The following is a 21,348-nucleotide window of genomic DNA, read 5'->3' as shown; positions in this document are numbered from 1 at the left end:
CACCTCGAAATAAGAGTAGGAGAAATAATTTGAGGTTCTCTGGAATCACAGAGACTTTCAAAGGGCAGAATCTAACTGATTACCTCTCAACCTTCCCAGAGCCCTAGACCTTCTTTCTGACTCACATATGCCACAGGTTAAATATGAGCACAAGAAGAGTCCAGAGAGGGAGGGGGAAGGGAACCACTGTTGATAAAAGGTAACAAACACTTTTTAATTTTTACTATTACTATTATCTTTTATTTATAATGAATCACAGCGGTCCTGCAGTGCTGTTCAAGAATATAAAACTGATATCAAATTAGTACAGACTAATACAGACAGTATATAAATTCACATAGATACATAATTAAAGTGGTCATTTAGTATAATTATGTAAAGAAGACAAAGTGGAGAGGACCTTGCTCATTCAAGCTTCCTGTACAATCTAGTTATCTACTTCTTGGTGCTGGCAGCCCCTCCCCCTCTGTGATATCTCATGATATCACGTATAATTAGGGATGAGTCTAGCACAGGGGGTCAAAGAGCCCTGCTCTTGCACTTACTGTACAGAAGGATTCAGTACCTCACTACCTCCACCTTTTTATTTCCAATTCTTTACTAGGGATGGATATCGACCATTGATGGTTCACAGCCATCGATGGTCTATGGCCGATGGTGTTTTTTCCCCTCGATGGTACAGCACCGATGCTACAACATTGATGGCGACACTGATGTTGTGAAAACACGGGCAGTGCCGATCCAATGGCTGCTGTTTGCTCATTCGCAGCATTCACCATTGTTGGCTAAACCATCAATGATTTCGTCTGATGGTTTAAATCCATTGACAATTGATGGTACAGCCTTCGATTGTCATCACTATTCTTCACCCAGTCATTTTATAAATGACTGCCTGAATGCCCCAGCCTAATAATGTCAGAAGACACTCTCTGAACTTCCTGTCTATTTGTGTCCCATGACTCTGAACTTCCTATTTGTGTCACATGACTTTTCCTGAAAGCCCTGCTTACTTGTGTGATTATAATAGAATCCATGACATCTAATAAAGGCAGAGAACACTGTGATATTGAAGAAAGTAATTCACAAATGGTATTCAATAATTGTTACATTTTTCAAACAACTGCGCTGCAAAATACCTGATGTCATTATTTTTCTAATTAGTATGTGGCTCTAGAAAGGAAGGTTGAAACCTGTTTATCAGTTATATGAATATTCCATGGATTGAACTGGGTTACCATAGAAATACACTCCCCAGTAATGATGTCCTGTTATAGAGAACTATTATATTGATATATAAACAAATTGCTATAGTTATTTATATGAATATAGTATTGCTGTAATTGACTATTCAGCACTGGACAGTACATTGGGGAAAAGACAAGTGGTTACATGGTCTGCAGGGTGAGACTTACTGATGAGATTATAAGACATGCATACAGATGTCTCTTGTAACAATAATATATATATCACTGAACAGAGCCTGGAATGATATGATATCCAGTGTAATGTGGCTCAGTAGAGCTTAGTGATATCATTCTGGCATTCAATAAAGCACTTGTTCTGGTAATCTCACTCATTCACTATGTTCTGGAATGTAGTGACTGTAGCTAATACACTATAGACATATTGTAGAGAGGTGATAGGAACAACAGGTGTCACATTATATTGTCTAGCAAATTTCTTCATTCAATGAGTTTTCTATATTATCAGATGCTCTCTGTCCGTAGGTGCTTCCACCCAAATGTGATGTCCAGGTTAAAATCCTCCTTTTCCTGCTCCTTCACCAGATCCAGGAACACCTGTGGGGAGTGGCAGATAGTAACTTGTGGGGGATCTGGGTTAGCTGGGAACATACAGTTTGGGTGATTGCAGAGAGATGGGGGAACGGAATGTGGCTCAGTCCACATGTTAAGTAAAGGAGAAGAGAGGTAAAGAATAGCACTATGCATGTGACAGTGTTTCCATGGCATCTGCGAACATGCGGGGAAGGACAATCTCAAGAGTAGCATTAAAAGGTCATGAAGAGTCCATTTTTATTCCATCTTACTTACGTAGGTCAGATTCTACATGTAATGGCGAACAACATGTTTTGACATTAGAAATAGATCCCTGTTCCATCACAACTGTTTTCTGACAGACACAGCTCCCCTTCCCTCTCACTTAAGGTATGTTGAAAGAGACTACTTTAAAGAGCCTCCACTTCTGAGACTATGCCTTGAGATTTCCTTCCTTCAGACACACAGAAGGAGCATGAAATTACCTGTTCAAGGGTGGATTGGGAAAAACTGTATTCCTCAATGTTATAGACACGTTTTGCTGCAGAGAGACAAGAACACAATTTCAGTCAGGACACATAATTAGATAGATAGATAGATAGATAGATAGATAGATAGATAGATAGATAGATAGATAGATAGATAGATAGATAGATAGATAGATAGATAGATAGCGGTGCTTTTACTACAGCACAGCTGTCCTTGGGGTTGTAGTCATTGGTGAGACTTTCTGAATAGTATTAGCTGGAGGGCTTATCTTGAACTGCCAAATAAAGACACTTACCCATGCTAGGTGCTATTTATTACTCTGATATAGCTACCTAAGTGTCCAGGCTAACACCCATCTACATGTATGTGTAAATCACAGTGACATGAGGGCAAGGGAGGCAAAGCTCGAGCATACTGGAGTATGCCAGCTGATGTGCCTACCTTGTCAACACGTCTCTGATCAAAACTCACCATATTTCCAGCAGTATATATAGATGGAGCCATCTTTATCTTGGCCTTTAATATGATTAATTGAGCCAGGGCATTCAGACTTAATCCCCTGCTGTATTGTTCTCTCTGTATTGTATTGCAGCTGAGAACAATAGATGAAGGGCTTATGCTAATAAACCATGGTGCACCCAGGTGCAGCAGAGAAGCCAAGATGATCGTGGCTCCATCTGTACTGCTGTGGATGTAGTTGGCATCCCTACAGCCAGAATCCTGAATGTAAGTATGCTGGGGAGGATTAGGGTTAGGCTGCAAGCAGGGGGGAAAGGGGGGGGGGAGGGGTTAGGAGGTTGCGGGGAGGGGAGGGAGGGTTATGGTTAGGTTGTGGGAGGGAAGGGTTAGGCTGTGGGTAGGAAGGGGTAGGGGTAGGGATAGCTTACCTTTTAAAAAGTGTCAGGATTCTGACCATCGGGATGCCACTATCAGTATTCTGACCACCAGCATCTTGACTGTTGGGATCCCGTACTCAACCCATATGACTTCACCTTTATATAATGCCCACAAGAACCTTCGAGTTCATATACAGTATATGTGTGCGTGTAAATCTTGCTCTGTTACTAGCCAGTGCCTCCCATCTATTTACCTCACTGCATGTCACTGAAGTCACATGATCTAATACTCATCTACATGTGTATGATATTCACATGACCTAATACCCTCCTACATATATGAGTCATATCTCCCAATGCAATCCTACATGTTTATATAATACCGCTTTTACATCGTAATGGCGGATTGCACCAGGGAATTGTACACGGGTCCTTCTCGGGTGCAACCTGCCTTGAGACCCCTTTCAGACTGGCAACCCAAATCAGGCGGAGGCAGCGCTGATGTCATTGGTGGCGGAGGCGGCGCTTGGAGATGAGATCATCTCCACGCCGCCTCCTTAATATTGTGAACAGGTCCCGGATCACCACACCTGACACGGTAATAACCCTGCTTTATTCCCAAGTTAAAATGCCAAGCCAGGGGACCCGGTAAATTGGAACATATCCCTTTTACACCGCACCTCGACTTGGCAATATACCGGGTTATTTGTGCGATGTGAAAGGGTATAAGTCACATGGACCTTTATGCAGATACTTCAGAACATGCTGATGTAGACAAACATAATAGAGGTTATTGGTAAAAACTGAATGGACTTTGTTTATTGTGTTTTTTGCTTGTTTCGGTGACTCTGAAATTCTGAATGTTCCCAGCACCTATGCAGAGCTACAAATTCTCCTTCTCATTTTTAAAACTTCATGTTACTGCACTACCCCTGCACTTCCCTGTCCACCCTACTCATACATTATCACTGCTACAGCCATGTGACCAGGCTCACCATTTCTCTGCATTATACCATTGTCTGCCTCTATCATATACTCCACCACCTCCTTCCCCATTCTGAATCTGCTGATCCTGATCTGAGTAAGAGCTCACCTTCCTCGAGCTGCAAGAAAGCCTGTGATAGTGACTGCACATTATCCATTGGGATCTTATAGACCAGCAATGAAGAGAACCTGAGGAATAATCAGAGAAAGATTGGTGGCCAACATTGAAGCAGGTTACAACAGTTTATGTCTATAGGCAGGCCCGGCGACAAGGGGGGGTCAAAGGGGACAGCTTTACCGGGCCTCGTGGTTCATAGGGGCCCCGAGGCAGAGGGGCACAAAATGGGTGCTGGTGCATCTGTTAATACCCTGCTCTGGCCACCTGCCGGCCACTGAAGTAAATAAAACAATTAACTGATCTGGCGGAATCCCCCCTTCCTACCCCATACAGCAGCCGTGGTGCAGGCAGCCTCCACGAGTCCTCCTGCGTAGCTCCGCCCTCACCACAGCGCTGACTTCCCATGGGGCTTTTGCAGCTGCTGGCTGGCTGGGTGACGGGTTGTGCTACTCTGAACTTTTCTCCCCTTATGGGTTGTGCTACTCTGAACTATATAAGCTACTGTAGGCAGCCTCCAGCTCCCCGACCCCAGCCCGCAGAATGCACTCCGATTCCCACCCACCATTCCTGTAGCCAGCCCACAAGCCTCCACCCCCCTTAGTGTGTTTATTCCCCTGTAGCCAGCCTCCATACCCCCTCTCTATAGTGGCATAGAGGCTGGCTCCATTGTAGCCAGCCTCTACGCCCCCCTCCCCATAGTGTTCTCCCCTGTAGCCTACCTCCATACCCCCTCCCCATAGTGTTCTCCTCTGTAGCCAGCCTCTATGCCCCCTCCCCATAGTGTTCTCCCCTGTAGCCAGCCTCAATACCCCCTCCCCATAGTGTTTTCACCTGTAGCCTGCCTCCATACCCCCTCCCCATAGTGTTCTCCCCTGTAGCCTGCCTCCATACCCCCTCCCCATAATGTGCTCCATTGTAGCCAGCCTCTATACCCCCTCCCCATAGTGTTCTCCCCTGTATCCAGCCTCTATGTCCCCTCCCCATAGTGTTCTCCCCTGTAGCCAGCCTCTATGCCCCCTCCCCATAGTGTTCTCCCCTGTTGCCTGCCTCCATACCCCCTCCCTATAGTGTTCTCCCCTGTAGCCAGCCTCCATACCCTCTCCCCATAGTGTTCTCCCCTGTAGCCAGCCTCCATACCCTCTCCCCATAGTGTTCTCCCCTGTAGCCAGCCTCCATACCCTCTCCCCATAGTGTTCTCCCCTGTAGCCAGCCTCCATACCCTCTCCCCATAGTGTTCTCCCCTGTAGCCAGCCTCCATACCCTCTCCCCATAGTGTTCTCCCCTGTAGCCAGCCTCCATATCCTCTCCCCATAATGTGCTCCATTGTAGCCATCCTCTATGCCCCCTCCCCTTAGTGTTCTCCCCTGTAGCCAGCCTCGATGCCCCCTCCCCATAGTGTGCTCCCCTGTAGCGTGCATCCATACCCCCTCCCCATAGTGTGCTCGCCTGTAGCCTGCATCCATACCCCCTCCCCATAGTGTGCTCCCCTGTAACAAAGAAACATAGAAACATAGAATTTGTCGGCAGATAAGAACCACTTTGCCCATCTAGTCTGCCCCTTATTTATTTTTATTTTTTTATCACTAACCTTATTTGATCCTTATTTCTTTGTAAGGATATCCTTATGTCTATCCCATGCATGTTTAAATTGCTCTACTGTCTTAGCCTCTACCACCTCTGATGGGAGGCTATTCCACTTGTCCACTACCCTTTCTGTGAAATAATTTTTCCGCAAATTTCCCCTGAACCTCCCCCCCCCTCCAGTCTCAGTGCATGTCCTCGTGTCCTATTGCTTCTCTTCATTTGGAGAATGTTTCCCTCCTGGACTTTGTTAAAACCCTTGATATATTTAAAGGTTTCTATCATGTCCCCCCTTTCCCTTCTCTGCTCCAAACTATACATATTGAGATTTCTTAGTCTTTCTGGGTATGTTTTGTGATGTAGGCCATGCACCATTTTAGTTGCCCTCCTTTGTACAGTTTCTAATGTATTAATATCCTTTTGAAGATATGGCTTCCAGAACTGAATACAGTATTCTAGATGAGGCCGTACCAATGACCTATACAGTGGCATTATTACTTCTTTCTTTCTGCTGCTGATTCCTCTCCCAATGCAGCCAAGCATCTGACTAGCCTTCCTCATGCCTTGTTACATTGCTTACCTGCTTTTAAGTCATCTGAAATAGTGACTCCTAGATCCCTTTCCTCCTCAGTAGTTTCCAGTATAGTGCCATTAATACTGTATTTAGCTTTAGGATTTTTGAGACCCAAGTGCATGATTTTGCATTTTTTGGCATTAAACTGTAATTGCCAGACTCTTGACCATTCCTCTAGTCTACCTAGATCCTCAATCATTTGTTTTACCCCACCTGGTGTGTCTACCCTGTTGCATACCTTTGTGTCATCTGCAAAAAGGCATACTTTCCCTTTAATGCCATTTGCAATGTCACCAATAAAGATATTAAAAAGCACTGGTCCAAGTACAGATCCCTGGGGTACTCCACTGGTAACATTTCCCTCCTGTGAATGCACTCCATTTACCACAACTCTCTGTTTTCTATCCTTCAACCAAGATCTTATCCATTCAATAATCCTAATATCCAATCCCAAACTTTCAAGTTTATTTAGCAGTCTGCGATGTGGAACTGTGTCAAAAGCCTTACTAAAGTCTAGATAAGCTATATCCATGGCTCCACCTTTATCCATCACTTTAGTCACACAATCAAAAAAGTCAATAAGATTTGTTTAACATGATCTCCCCCCAGTGAATCCATGCTGTTTGGGATCCAGTAAATTGCCGGATTTGAGATAATCTACAACTATTTCTTTTAAGAGTGTTTCCATCAATTTCCCTACTACTGATGTAAGACTCACTGGTCTGTAGTTGTTTGCCTCTTCCTTGCTTCCACTTTTGTGCAGTGGGACTACGTTTGCTCTTTTCCAGTCCCCTGGAATTTCTCCTGTAGCTAATGACTGATTGAATAATTCTGTCAATGGTGCTACCAGCACCTCTTTAAGTTCTTTTAATATCCTTGGATGTATCCCATCTGGCCCCATAGATTTGTCCACTTTCAGCTTTGAGAGTTCTGTTAGGACCTTCTCCTCTGTAAATGTACTTGTTTCATTTTCCTGAATATCCCTGCAACTTAACTGTGGCCCCTTCCCCTCTCTTTCAGTAGTAAATACTGAGCAAAAATAATCATTAAGATGATCTGCTATTAAATTGTCTCCTTCAACAAGACTCCCAGTGTCCGTCTTTAGTTTTATAATACCGCCTTTTGTTTTTCTCTTTTCGCTTATATACCTAAAAAAAGTTTTGCCTCCTTTACCCACTGACTGGGCCATTTTCTCCTCAGCTTGTGCCTTTGCACATCTGATTACCTTCTTTGTCTCCTTCTGTCTTACAAGATATATCTTTTTGTCTTCATTATTTTGTGTCTGCTTATATTTCCTAAAAGCCATCTTTTTTGCTCTCACAATATTTGCTACGTCTTTTGCAAACCACACTGGCTTCCTTTTCCTTGTGTTTTTCCTAACAGTTTTGATACAAAGGTCTGTTGCCTTCAATATTGCACATTTTAATGTTTTCTACCTTTCCTGCACTGTTTCCAAGTTCCTCCACTCTGCCAAAGAATCGCTTACACATTTTCCCATCCCTACAAAATCAGCCTTCCTAAAATCCAACACCTTTGTTTTTGTATGGGACGAGTCAGTCTCTGTCTTAATGCTGAACCATACTGCTTGATGATCACTGGATCCCAGGTTTTCACCCACTTTTACGTCCGATAATCTGTCTCCATTTGTAAGTATTAAGTCTAATATTGCGTCTTTCCGAGTGGGCTCCCTCACCAATTGGTGGAGGGATGCTCCCTGAAGGGAATTTAAAATGTTCCTACTTCTAGTGGAACTAGCAACAGACACCTCCCAGTTTACATCAGGAAGATTAAAGTCTCCCATGATTATTACCTCTCCTTTTAATGCCATTTTAGTTATGTCCTGCAATAGGTTCTTGTCAAGTTCCTCTTCCTGACCTGGTGTCCTGTATATCATGCCAATACGAATAATCAACTTTTCCCCTGTTTCTATGGTCACCCAAAGGGCCTCAGTTTTTTCTTCAATACTTTGTATTAATGTAGTATTTATGGCATTTTTTACATACATTGCTACCCCTCCTCCGATTTTTCCAATTCTGTCCTTCCTAAATAAAGTATATCCCGGTATAGCTATGTCCCAGTCATGATTTTCATTGTACCATGACTCTGTAATTGCCACAATGTCTAGATCATCCCTTGTCATTATTGCAGTTAGTTCTGGGATTTTATTTCCTAAGCTCCTAGCATTTGCCTCCATACCCCCCTCCCCATAGTGTGCTCCATTGTAGCCAGCCTCTATGCCCCCCTCCCCATAGTGTGGGTTCGATTCCCACGACGACCCTAACTGTGTGGAGTCTGAATATGCTCGACACACTTCGGGTACTCCGGTTTCCTCCCACAATCCAAAAATATACCTACAGGTTATTTGGCTCTGGACAAAAAAAAAAAAAAGAGCCCTAGTGTGTATGTGTGTGTGTGTTTGTGAAAGTGGTGTAGGGAACAGATTGTCGATTGTAAGCTACACTGGGGCAGGAAGTGATGTGATTGGGCAAATATTCTCTGTAAAGCGCAGTGAAATATGTATGCTATATAAATAACTGGTAATACAATGTTTGTTCCAAACTAAAAAACACTTAGATGTATGCTGGGCAAATATAATTCAGTGCTGCTCTTGTACATCACCTGTCCTGTCTGGCTGCTTGTGGGAACAGCCGCATTATCTCCTGGTGAATCACATCCAGATGGTGAGAATCCTTCACTTTAATCTCCAGGAGATAGCCTTTACCAAACTTGCTCTTTAGTTGTTGAATGGACCCGATGCACCTGCATGTGAATGAGAGAAGAGTGGAGATTAATTAAACAAAGACAATACAGGTTGAGTATCCCATATCCAAATATTCCGAAATACGGACTTTTTTGAGTGAGAGTGAGATAGTGAAACCTTTGTTTTTTGATGGCTTAATGTACACAAACTTTGTTTAATACACAAAGTTAATAAAAATATTATATTAAATGACCTTCAGGCTGTGTATATAAGGTGTATATGAAACATAAATGCATTTTGCGCTTAGATTTAGGTCCCATCACCATGATATCTCATTATGGGATGCAATTATTCCAAAATACGGAAAAATCCCATATCCAAAATACCTCTGGTCCCAAGCATTTTAGATAAGGGAGACTCAATCTGTATTGCCTAGAGTACAATTGCTCTGTTATTATTATGGACCATTTGCTCACAAACACTGGTAGACTGACAAAAAAGGTAAATCAGACAAATTGTTTAAATCACAGATTAAACCAATTTGCCTGAATGGGTTCGGTATGTAATACCGCCTCCCAGGATGCCGAATGTTACTATCTTGACATCGGCATCCAGAGCGTTAGGATGCAGGCAGGGTGGCGAGGGGAACTAAGCCCCTTGCGGGCTCGGTGCGCTCACCACGCTGCGGGGCTCGGTTCTATTCTCCCTCTATGGGTGTCGTGGACACCTATAGATGGGGAATCACCTACCTCGCCGGTATGGTGCCCCCATCGGGATCCCAGCGTCTGTATTGTGACCGCCAGGATACCGACTGTCGGTATACTAACCGGATACTGCCTGAATCACAGTTTTTGCACATTTTCCAGTGTTTGGGAGCAAATGGTCAACTGTAAGTTGCTCCCATACATTACCAGATTTTCATTCCAACCAGCCAGATTGGACTGATGGTCTGCCAGATAATTGTATAGTGTACACCCAGCTTTAGGATTTACAAGCTCCCAATTGTTCTCTTTACCTGAGTTTTCCAGAAACCATGATAGCAACACGGTCACACACAGCTTCTGCCTCCTCCATGTAATGTGTGGTCAGAATAGCTCCTCTATCCTTGTTTTTGAAAGCTGCACGGATCGCTCTCCTTCAGTAGAGAAGATTTTGATTTAAACTCATTGCATCTGTTAAATTATATTTTTTTACCTATTTATTTTACACTTCCTAGTTTCAATCACTGATAAAATGGAAAATTAGTACATATTTTGTGAAAGCCTGGACATTACTGGGGTCATTCCGAGTTGATCGCTAGCTGCATTAGTTCGCTGTGCAGCAATGAGGCAAAAAAAGGCACTTCTGCGCATGCGTATGCGGTGCAATGCGCACACGCGACGTACTATTACAACAGCCGATGTAGTTTCACACAGGGTCTAGCGAAGCTTTTCAGTCGCACTCTTACCGCAGAGTGATTGACATGAAGTGGGCGTTTCTGGGAGGCAACTGACCATTTTCAGGGAGTGTTCAGAAAAACGCAGGCGTGCCAGGAAAAATGTAGGCGTGGCTGGGCGAACGCAGTGCATGTTTGTAACGTCAAAACAGGAACTGAATTGTCAGAAGTGATCGCAAGCGCTGAGTAGGTTTTGAGCTACTCAGAAACTGCACAAAAAAAACTTTGTAGCCGCTCTGCGTTCCTTTCGTTCGCACTTCTGCTAAGTTAAAATACACTCCCAGTGGGCGACAGCATAACGTTTGCACGGCTGCTAAAACCTGCTAGTGAGCGATCAACTCGGAATGACCACCTACATCTGATAGCAATCTATAAAATCTGTGCACTATCCATGATATATAGACAGAGAGTTCTGTAAGAGAACTGGAATTTCCTTCAATACAGCTAATCTGGGGACTGGAAACATTCAGGCTGTGAACACAACTAGCCCAAGCTATGAAAATGTTCTCTTCTCATTTGTACTAAATTGCCCTCAAACTGGCCTACAAAACGATGGTCCTAAACAATCAAAGCCAACTGAAATTATTTGTATAGAGCAGAAATTTTGCTCAATTGATGGCCACACTGGTTGTAGCAACTCTCCCGCTGCTGATTATCTGAAGGGACTCTGGCATCAGTCTAGGGTTTGCATGACTTGAAGCATGGAAACTAATGGACCCACAGGTGTCACCAGAAACCACAGCGTGGTAATGTGAGTTCTGCTGTCAGGAGCCTGCTAGTAGCTGCCTACCAGATGTGACTAGCTGGGGAGTTGGGAGAAACATGGTGCACAATCGAACAACAGGAGAGTAGTCAGATGAAGCAAATGTCAGGTTCACAGACTCAGACTCAGTATGGCTAAACATGCAGCAGACCTCCATTTAGAGGGATGTTCGGTGCCCATCCCTAAGGTTTTTTCTTCTTGAGGGGTTACAGTCACAACTAGTTTGTCCGGATATTTCCTGTGAAAATCTTTAAGAAAACATAGGTCATGCGCATCTGCTGTATCCAATTAGCCACTGTAAAACATCGGGTATTTCACACTTTTTCCGGATGTTTCACCAATATTTTTTTACAAACTGTACAATTAGATTGCCCAATAAATAAATACCCTTTCTCCTCAAAACACACAGGTTCAATGAAACCTGTGTGTTTTCATGAGAAACAGCCCCGTGTGAAACAAAAGCACAGATAAGTCGCGCCTCGCACCAGCTTATCAGGGCTAACTGGATAGCCCCCAGTGAGACAATTAGCCGTGGTAATTTACTGCAGCTAATTGGATACTGCCCTTTATCTAGGAAAATTATTCAGGGCTAAGGCCCTTCTAAGCCATAAGGAAGCAAAGAGCTCGCTGAAAGAACTTGGAATCTAAGCTTTTGTTCATCTCAAATTCTTCTTGTTCCTGTACTCCAAAAATAGCAGGTGGAAGATGAAAAGAAGAAAAAAAGGTTAACTTCAAGAGCATTTATTAATCAAACATTGAACACATTTGAAATTTGCTAAAAATATTGGAAGCTCCAATCAGAAGGCCACAGGATTGACCCCTTGGGAGATGTCAAAGAGTCCAATTAAGTGGGGAGTGAAGTTTGCGCTAAAAACATTCTGCCAGAGATGGCCAGTGGATATTCAGGCTCTGTTACCTGGATTAAGTTTTGGAACCGTTAATTTCTTCTTATTCTCTAAAACTTTGAAAAGACAGAAAGTTTTGAGGAGATTACTTTTTTCTTGTGTCTAGTTTGCATAAAAGTCTTTAGGCACAGAGCTCTCCAAAATATAAAGGCGTTTTGACTGGAATAACCGACAACATTTCTTGAGGTCAACCATGAAGACAGGAAATATTTTTGATGAACAGGGGAGTCAAAGAAGCCTGAAACATTAAGTCTTTGAAGGGTACAAAATAATACCAACAAAGAAAGTTGAGTCACAAGCAGAGGTGTATCTTAGGATCTGAAAGCCCCTGGCAAAGTGCGGGACTGGCACACTCCCCTCACTTTGACCTGTGCCAAAAAAACAAAGGGGTGTGGCCTGATGGGGACAGGGTGAGGCCACACAGTACCACTTAAGATGATAACGCTCAGTAGTGCAACATTATTCATGTTACACTGTATAGTAGTGCCTCTTATTTTACATTACAACACACAGTGGTGTCCGTTGTTCACATTATACCACAATAGTGCCATTAATCAGGACACAGGAGGAAGGTAAGAGAAAACTGTAAGAAGAGGGGGAAATGGGAGGAAGACAGGAGGACTAGAGGAAGAAAGGGGGAGAAAGAAGGAAGACAAGGCTTGACTGGAAGAACTTGTGGAGATGGAAGAAGACAGGGGACATGGGAGGCTACTTCACAACAGCAGCTGATAACTGTCACATAAACACCCCCCAAAAAAACTCTGCAGCTGTTTTTCTCAGGTGAACAGGGAGTTTCATTAGGAACAGGAAAAAACATGAGGAGACCACAATGGGATAGGATGAACATAGGGGGAATAACAGACGGAAACAAGAGGAAAACAGGGAAAGACAGAGAGATGGGAGAAAAGAGAATGAAAAAAGATCAAAATGCATACATACACCCACTGCATAACCAACTTCTTGCCAGTATTTTATTAGCCATCAGTACAAAAGTCATCTTGGAGCCATCCCAAGTGTGGTCACTACTTGGGATTGCTCAGATCTGGCAGTGTCAGCTTGGCTTCCCGGAATGGAATGAAATGGATACCATGATCTCCTGACAGTCCCCAGCGGCAATAGCAGGTATAGAGAGGAGGAGCCAGAGGTGGAGAAGGGCGGGGATGAAAGAGTTCCCCACTTCTCCCCTGTCCGGAAAGACTCCTCCCTCTTTGTTAGTGCCTGCAGCCAGCTGGCGTACTTTAATGAGTCACTCTGACTCATTATTGGCAATGCTAATGCTGCCGGCTTTTGGCCTCTTTATTGCGGTGGGAACTGGTACAATGCACCGGCAGCACCACCAGGTGTTACTCTCCCAGCCTAACCATGTAGTTAGAGCAGAATGCTGGACGGTTCTCATGGCAGCAGTCGCAACAGCAGCCTGTTTAATGTGACTCACCTCACTGGACAGGATGCTGGCAGATTCTGCACCCCCTGGCCGCGGGGGACGACACCGCCGGCCGGTGCCTCTGACGAGTGCCATCCTGGCCAAGGGCTAGGTATGCCCCTGGTCACAAGACACTATGAGGTCTATTTAATAAGCCTTGAGTGGAGATAAAGTGGACGGAGATAAAGTACCAGCCAATTAGCTACTAACTGTAATTTTTCAAACCCAGCCTGTGCCATGGCAGTTAGGAGCTGATTGGCTGGTATGTATCTCTGTCCACTTTATCTCCTTCCAAGGCTTAGTAAACAGACCTCTATGACACAGGAGAATAGGTTTCCCTTGGTACAGGTTCAAGGCAAGTTGAAGAGGTGCCGTTTGTAACATCTACCTATGGACTGAACGAGTGGTTCTCCTTCCTCAGCACCAAAAAGGTTCAGACTACACTCTTGTTAAGGGAGATATGCTTAAACTGAGACACAACAATACTTATCTCTTTCCTTTAAGTGTTTGAGCTCTCCGCCTCTCTCTATTTTCTTATATCTAACGCTCTCTCATTGGAAAACATATACTACAAGCAGCATCATTGACCCGCATATGCTCCAGACAGCATTAGTGACCCCTATATATTATGGACAGCATTAGTGACCCCTATATATTATGGGCAGCATTAGTGACCCCCATGTAATAAAGACAGCATCAGTGACCCCCATATACTATAGACAGCATTAGTGACTCCCATATACTATAGACAGCATTAGTGACTCCCATATACTAAGGACAACATTAGTGACCCCCATATACTATGGACAGCATTAATGATCGACATATATCAAGAGAGCATTAAACCTAATTAAATCCCTCAGTTTCATTAAAAAAAATTAAAACACTGCGGGGGAGATGTATGATTCTGTACAATAACTATTGTTATTTGTCTGAACCTGCTTCACCCATTTAGCATGGCAAAGCAGGTCCATAAATCAGCGGCATATATTAATTGCTCTTTTGTATGAACAGCTCTTTCGGCTGCCCTTGGTCATCAGATTGTGTCACTTTGCACATGCGCCAGTATTTCCCCTCCCAGCTGCACCTGCACTACGATGTGTGTGCATGCATGCTCCCACTGGCTATGTCCTGTCACTACAACCACAAGCCAAAGTTACAGGGCCTAATTCAGACATGATCACAGCAACAAATGTGTTAGCTAATGGGCAAAACCATGAGCACTGCAGGGGGGTCAGAGGTTACATTTGGGTGTGGTGTGTTCAAACTGAAATCTAAATTGCAGTGTAAACATAAAGCAGCCAGTATTTACCCTGCACAGAAACAACATAACCCACCCAAATCTAACTCTCTCTGCAAATATTATATCTTCCCCACCTGCAGTGCACATGGTTTTTCCCATTAGCTAACAAATTTGCTGCTACGATCATTTACTCAGACATGCGGGGGTATGCCCAGTACAGGGCTAGACCACCCCAAATGTCTGTCTCTGCCCCCCTCCCCAGCAAGGGTGCAAAAGCATTGCACGGTGGTGGTGCTTTTGCACCCGGCGAGAAGCCCTCTGCCTGTGCAGCTCCTGTGCACTGGCAGGGGGCTACCCGCCACGTCCTGGGTCGCATCGGCTGTGTGTGCCACCACGCAGCCGCCGCGGGCTGCCCCCGCAACGGTACAGACAAGCCTGCGTTGTCCGGACCCTACCTACCAACGGCGTTCTAACGCCATTGGCACGACCACCTCCCGCCCGTCTCTGTCTGATTCAGCATCTTACTGGGCTCTCGGGGTGTGTGCAGGCGCACTCCACAAAGGGATTCAGACTGCGATTGCTGCCACTGCAGCGATCCAGTCTGAGTTACCCCCTTAATCTGGATAAGTGATGAGACTGTTGCAGTCATATTCAAAGAAGGCCGCTATAACACATACGGAGAAGCTGTACTGAACATATTGTGTGCAGATACCACTATAGTACATAATGCAGGTTCGAACATCCACCCCTGTATATGATTGATAGATTGATAGATAGATAGATAAATACATAGAGATAGTTACATAGTGAGAGGATAGATAGATAGATAGATAGATAGATAGATAGATAGATAGATAGATAGATACATACATAGAGATAGTTACATAGTGAGAGATTAGATAGATAGATAGATAGATAGATAGATAGATAGATAGATAGATAGAGACAGAGATAGACTGAGATAGACATAGAGATAGATAGATGGATGGATGGATAGATAGATAGATAGATACAGAGAGAGAGAGAGATAAAAGTGGGGCAGAACTTATGGCCAGAGGCGTATCTAAGGGGGGTCGAACAGGACATGTGCCCTAGGTGCCTTGGCAGGCCCAGCAGAGGACCACGCTATTGCTTTGCCTCTGTCCTGCTGCAATGTAAGGGGAGGAGAGCGCAGCGCCTCACCCTCTCCTGCCCCTCATTATGCTCAGTGTCTGTCTGGTGACTGGTCTCCGGCGGCGGGGCAAGTCTCATTGGTTTGTTAGCCAATCAGAACTCGCGGTCCTGCTTCTGATTGGCTGCTGGTCCGTGAGCACTGATTGGCTAATGAACCGGAGCATCATTTAAGATAGTCGCCGCCGGAGACTGGACTTTGACCAGAATGGAGCATTGAGGGGCAGGAGAGGTGCTGTGCTCCCCTCACATAGCAGAGGCCAGAGTAGCGGGGGGAAGGGGGGGTCTGATTTGGCATCCAGGAACTTAGGGGTATATTTACTAAGGTCCCGATTTCATTTGAGGTTTGTTTTTTTCAAAGTGTGATCTCGGGAATTTACTAAACACAAAACTCGGCAGTGTTGGAGCTATCCATACTGAGATGCACTGCTGACCACACAAATATGAATGGATAGACCATCAGTCAAACACGGCTGTTATTTTATACTAGCCAGAGAGATAATGCCACAGCCAGGGGGACACTTTTATACTGGTCCCTGCAGCCGGGACATTACCCCCCCCCCCAACTAGTCACCCCTGGCCCGGGTTCCCTGGGAGAGTAGGGACCCCTTAAATCAAGGAGTCGCCCCCCCCAAGCACCCAAGTGCCAGGGGTGAAGCCTGAGGCTGCTCCCCCCCCCCCTCATCCCTGGTCGGTGGATTGGGGACTGATGGCCTTTCAAAGTGTAAAAAAACAATATTGTCCTCCCCCGCTTACTGGTACTTGGAGAACCACAAGTACAGTGCCTTGCTTTTATGTCTTCCCATTATATGTAGAAAGATAACACTTGCTGCTGTACATTACAAGCTGTTCGTGCTATTTAGTACTCAAATACAATATATCTACAGAGATGCTAAGCACGGTGATTTGGCATCTAGGAACTTAGGGAGGAGCTTTTATTTCTCCCCATTATACTTAATACTACGGGATTTGAACGCTCACATATCCCTAACATCAATAGACCATACTATACCTGTAACACGTTCGTTTGCATCTGTATATGCTGTACTATTTGCATCTGTACTGTATATACGGTTATAAAGGCATACTGTATGACATATTGTAGCATATTGTAGCGTAATGAGACACACCAGTAAAGTAGTTCTTACGCTGTAGTTCATTATTGTATTTTAATGGAGACCACACGCATTGGTGATTTAAAAAAGCGACATCTGGTGGATGATCGCAGGTATTACACTCAACGGTAACACCAAACGCTCTATGCGCCTCCCTACGACTAGGCACGCCTCCTTGCGCCCAGGCACGCTGCGAATGCCCGGTCGCGACTAACGCCTCAGCCAGCCAAGATAATGAAGGTTTCCATCTTTATGTACCTGGCAACTGTGGGGCAATGTGTATCTGGCACTGTGGGGCAATGTGTATCTGGCACTGTGGGGCAATGTGTACCTGGCACTGTTGGGCAATGTGTACCTTGCACTGTGGGGCAATGTGTATCTGGCACTGTGGGGAAATGTGTATCTGGCACTGTTGTGGGGCAATGTGTATCTGCCACTGTGGGGCATTTGTGTATCTGGTACTGTAGGGCAAAATGTATCTGGTACTGTGGGGCAATGTGTATCTGCCACTGTGGGGCATTTGTGTATCTGGTACTGTAAGGGAAAATGTATCTGGTACTGTGGGGCAATATGTTTCTGGCATGGGGGGAAATGTGTACCTGGCACTGTGGGGTAATGTGTATCTGGCACTGTGTGTACTGTGTAAAAAGGGGACTCTACCTGCGTACTGTGTAAAAAGGGGACTCTGCCTGCGTACTGTGTAAAAACGGGACTCTGCCTGCGTACTGTGTAAAGAGGGGACTCTGCCTGTGTTTTGTGCAAATAGGGAACTCTACTGCCGTAATGTGCAAAAATTGAATGAAGGTGTGATGAGAGGCGAAGGTGATAGTGTGCTGAGAGGTGACACAAGGGGAAGGTGATAGTGTGCTGAGATACAACGCAGGGGGAGGTGATAGTGTGCTGCGAGGCAACACAGGAGGTAGATGATAGTCATGTTGGCACGCCCCATTTTCAGTGGCCATGCCCCCTCTGGTATGTGACCACACCCCTTCTGGTGTGTGGGCATACCCATTTTTCAGTGCGTGCCGTCATAACCATAAAATCATAGATGATTTTATTGCTATTTTTTTTTTTTTGTGGTGGGGGGGTTACTCTTCATCTTGCCCTGGGCTCCGAAAACCCTAGTTACGCCTCTGCTTATGGCACTAGAAATGGTCTGGAATGTTCTGGTGGCAGCATTTCCAGTGCGTCCGTACACTCAGAAGCAGATGGCAGCTGTGCTCCTGTCCCGCCTCCCAGCATGCTAAGCTCGAACAACAGCTGCAGTGGTGCTTACTTGAAGGGTGATGAATGTCCTCATCACCCTCCATTTTTTAATTGATACCGCCGCCAGCTCCACCGTGGGTAGTCCCCCTGTTGCTGAGCCCCTGTGCCTCTCTTATGGCATCTTTATTTTTCTTTGCGGCCCACGTCGCAGGTGGAGGGGTGGGTGTGATGAGTCGGTCTGATTTATTATACGTCGCCAGCTGTGGGACCATTAATAGCGGTGGGCCCCGGTACACAGCACCGACGCTAGTTCTGACACTGGTTTCAATCATGTTGTTGTTTCATTAATTAACATGCACCTGGCTAACCACACAGTGGACCGGTTAAACCTGCCATATGCAGAAACCTGCAATAAACATATAATCCAATACAAATTACAAGGAAACAACAATAGAATCCATATGGCAGAAGTATAACATTTATTTTATCTCAACAATTTTAAGACTCACCAAAGGCGTTGTTGGCCTTTTGGGTCCAAACCAGTTGAAGGTTCATCCAAAAGAACAATCGTTGGGTTACCTAGCATGCTAATGGCAAAACACACCTATGAAAGGAAGAAAATTATTATAAAAATCTTATAGCTCATCGCAGGTCACCTGGAGAGTCAACGGGGGGGATTTTATTTCTGCTGGCAGCCAATAGATGGCATCGAACAGAGATATTCTAATGTAGCTCCGTTTGGGCGTGATCAGCTGCTGGCGTGCATATTTCAGCTCGCACCCGCCAAGGGCGGTGAGCTATTATGTGTGAAAAGGGATCTGTTTGGGCACCCAAACGGCACTTTACCCGATCGTTTAGTTGGGTTTAGCCGCTTTGTGATGCATGGCGTGGCTCATTCTCATCGGTCCTATGTCTTTTGCCTTTCTACCAAGCTGTATGCAATGCCAGTGTTAGTCTCCAGGGACTCGTGTACTGTCCTTTGGTTGCATTAGTGATGCGAATAAAATGCATATTTTGTGAAAAAGTGATGCATGACGTAGCTTAGGTGCTTAGCTCTATGGGTGAATTACGCTTGCTTGCATATGCTTTTTAGTACATGTCGCAGAGTTGGTGTTTAATAAGGTGTGCTCCATTTAAAGGGGATGCAGGCTGCACTGAGTAATGCCATCTGAGGGGAGTGACACCAAAATAGCAGAGCTGCTTTGCTATTATGGTATCACTCCCTCAGATTGTGTCACCTAGTAGCTGGGAGATCAAGGAGAGGCTGGAGGCTGCCGAAAGAGCTGGGCAACAGGGGCAGTCATATTCCCAAGCTTCATACCAGGTCACGCTCACTTTCTCCTCCACAGAAAACAGGGGTCCAGTGTCCACAGCTAGCACTGCCACAACCAGAACTCGAGAGCCCTGGCTTACTCCATAGAGAGGGCAGGTGGGCGGCTCCAATTCAGCAGAAGTTGTGGACAGTAGCAGGAACAGAGAGGCCACTGGCAGAGGAGACTGCAGACACCTCTAAGATGTCACACCAGTGGGCGTGGCTTTGTGGGCACAAGGCCAAGCCTCTATTGCACACAAACACTTCAGCTACCATGCTGGGTTTCACACCTGGTAATGCCACTGCTATTGGCAATATCTCCACTTCAATACACTCGAGAACTTGAAAAGAGAAGTCTTAACTGTGACCATTTTCCCCTCAATTGGCGCATGCATAAGAAAATCACTCAGTGGGCATTTTCCCGGAGACCTGCACATGTGCAGTAGACTCTGGCACAGTGCAAGAGTCTACTGTGCTACTAGTGTTCATAGTCAGTCTATTGCTAGAGAGGAGGGTGTCCAGTCGGAGACTGCACAAGGACCCACTCCTCTGTTAATATGGCCCTTCAGTTAAGTCTAATGCTGGGTACACACTGGTCGATATATCGGCCGTTCTATTATATGGCTGATATATTGCTGGCCTGTCGGCCAGTGTGTACTAATGATATGTCTGTGACCGCCTTCGTTCACAGACATATTGCGTCGGCCCTGCAGCACAGCCGAGGGCCAATATATCTATATATTGACGCGTCGTGCAGTGTGTACGGGAGGTCAGCCGACCGCCCGTACACTTGCTGCAAACACCGGCAGTGATTGACACCACAACTGGGAAGGCGCATGTAAATGCCCGCCCAGTTTGTGACGTCAGTCACGACGGATTGGGTAGTGTGTATGCACAACACACTGCCTGGTCCATCTGTAGATATATCTGCAGAACAACTGATCTGCAGCTATATCTACTAGTGTGTACCCAGCATAACACACTAGCACCACTCTCATCAGAAACCAGTAAGTGCTTATATATGGGAGGCATTTGATATGCCGCCTGTTGGGATCCCGGCGCTCACCATACTGACACCGGAATCCCGACAGCCGGCATACCAATAACTATTCTCTGTCTTGGGGTGTCCACGACACCCCTGAAGTGAGAATAAATACCGTGGCGTGCATATGCTCACACCACTGCCTGCATGCCGGCGGTCTGGATCCCGGCACCGGGATGCTGGCCGCCGGGGTCCCAAGCGCCGGCATAACATACTACACCCCTTAAATATAAAGCCTACATTATATATTGAACAGCCACAGAATACGGATAATATATTAGCACCTTTCTGGAGACCCCGGCAGACAACTTCCTCGTCTGTTTCTCTAAATGTTCCTTCAGCTCCAGAGCTTCGGCCACTCTGCAAACATTACCCAAAGGTTTATTGCTGGAGACAAGTGTGAGATCACATAACTTGACCTCATTGCAACATATAGTCACATCATTATCATTAACATATTTTTCCTGGATGGATGTGATTAATAATACCAACATTGTGAAAACTCTCCATAGACAGTAATCCTACCACCCACCCCAGCCCACAATCATCAAAGGACGTATAACTGGCAATATGTTAATATCAAATAAATGTATGGACTTTCTTTCCCCGTTTCAGTTTCATATCCTCTCAGGTTTATAGTGTAGTGCTAAGTAATGCAGCAATTAATGTTTTGTTT

The 21,348-nt window shown here is 45.2% G+C and overlaps 1 protein-coding gene across 2 annotated transcripts in view; it reads right to left on the bottom strand.

Annotated features, from left to right (window-relative positions):
* Positions 1 to 210: 210 nt before the first annotated feature.
* LOC135056124 (ABC-type organic anion transporter ABCA8-like) overlaps positions 211 to 21,348 on the bottom strand; it is a 380,977-nt gene continuing 359,839 nt past the window's right edge. For both annotated transcript variants that reach the window (XM_063960911.1, XM_063960912.1), the window contains exons 33-39: positions 20,957 to 21,032; positions 18,828 to 18,922; positions 10,074 to 10,193; positions 8,977 to 9,117; positions 4,194 to 4,273; positions 2,261 to 2,316; positions 211 to 1,799 (exon numbers count right to left, since the gene is read on the bottom strand). In XM_063960911.1, the coding sequence (XP_063816981.1) occupies positions 1,707 to 1,799; positions 2,261 to 2,316; positions 4,194 to 4,273; positions 8,977 to 9,117; positions 10,074 to 10,193; positions 18,828 to 18,922; positions 20,957 to 21,032 (661 nt within the window). In that variant the 3' untranslated portion in view covers positions 211 to 1,706. The remainder of the gene's footprint in view (positions 1,800 to 2,260; positions 2,317 to 4,193; positions 4,274 to 8,976; positions 9,118 to 10,073; positions 10,194 to 18,827; positions 18,923 to 20,956; positions 21,033 to 21,348) is intronic.

This window comes from Pseudophryne corroboree, chromosome 3, assembly GCF_028390025.1.
Source record: "Pseudophryne corroboree isolate aPseCor3 chromosome 3, aPseCor3.hap2, whole genome shotgun sequence".
NCBI lineage: Eukaryota > Metazoa > Chordata > Amphibia > Anura > Myobatrachidae > Pseudophryne > Pseudophryne corroboree.
Note: the sequence above shows the minus strand (reverse complement) of the source record. Positions and strands in the feature narration are given on the sequence as shown.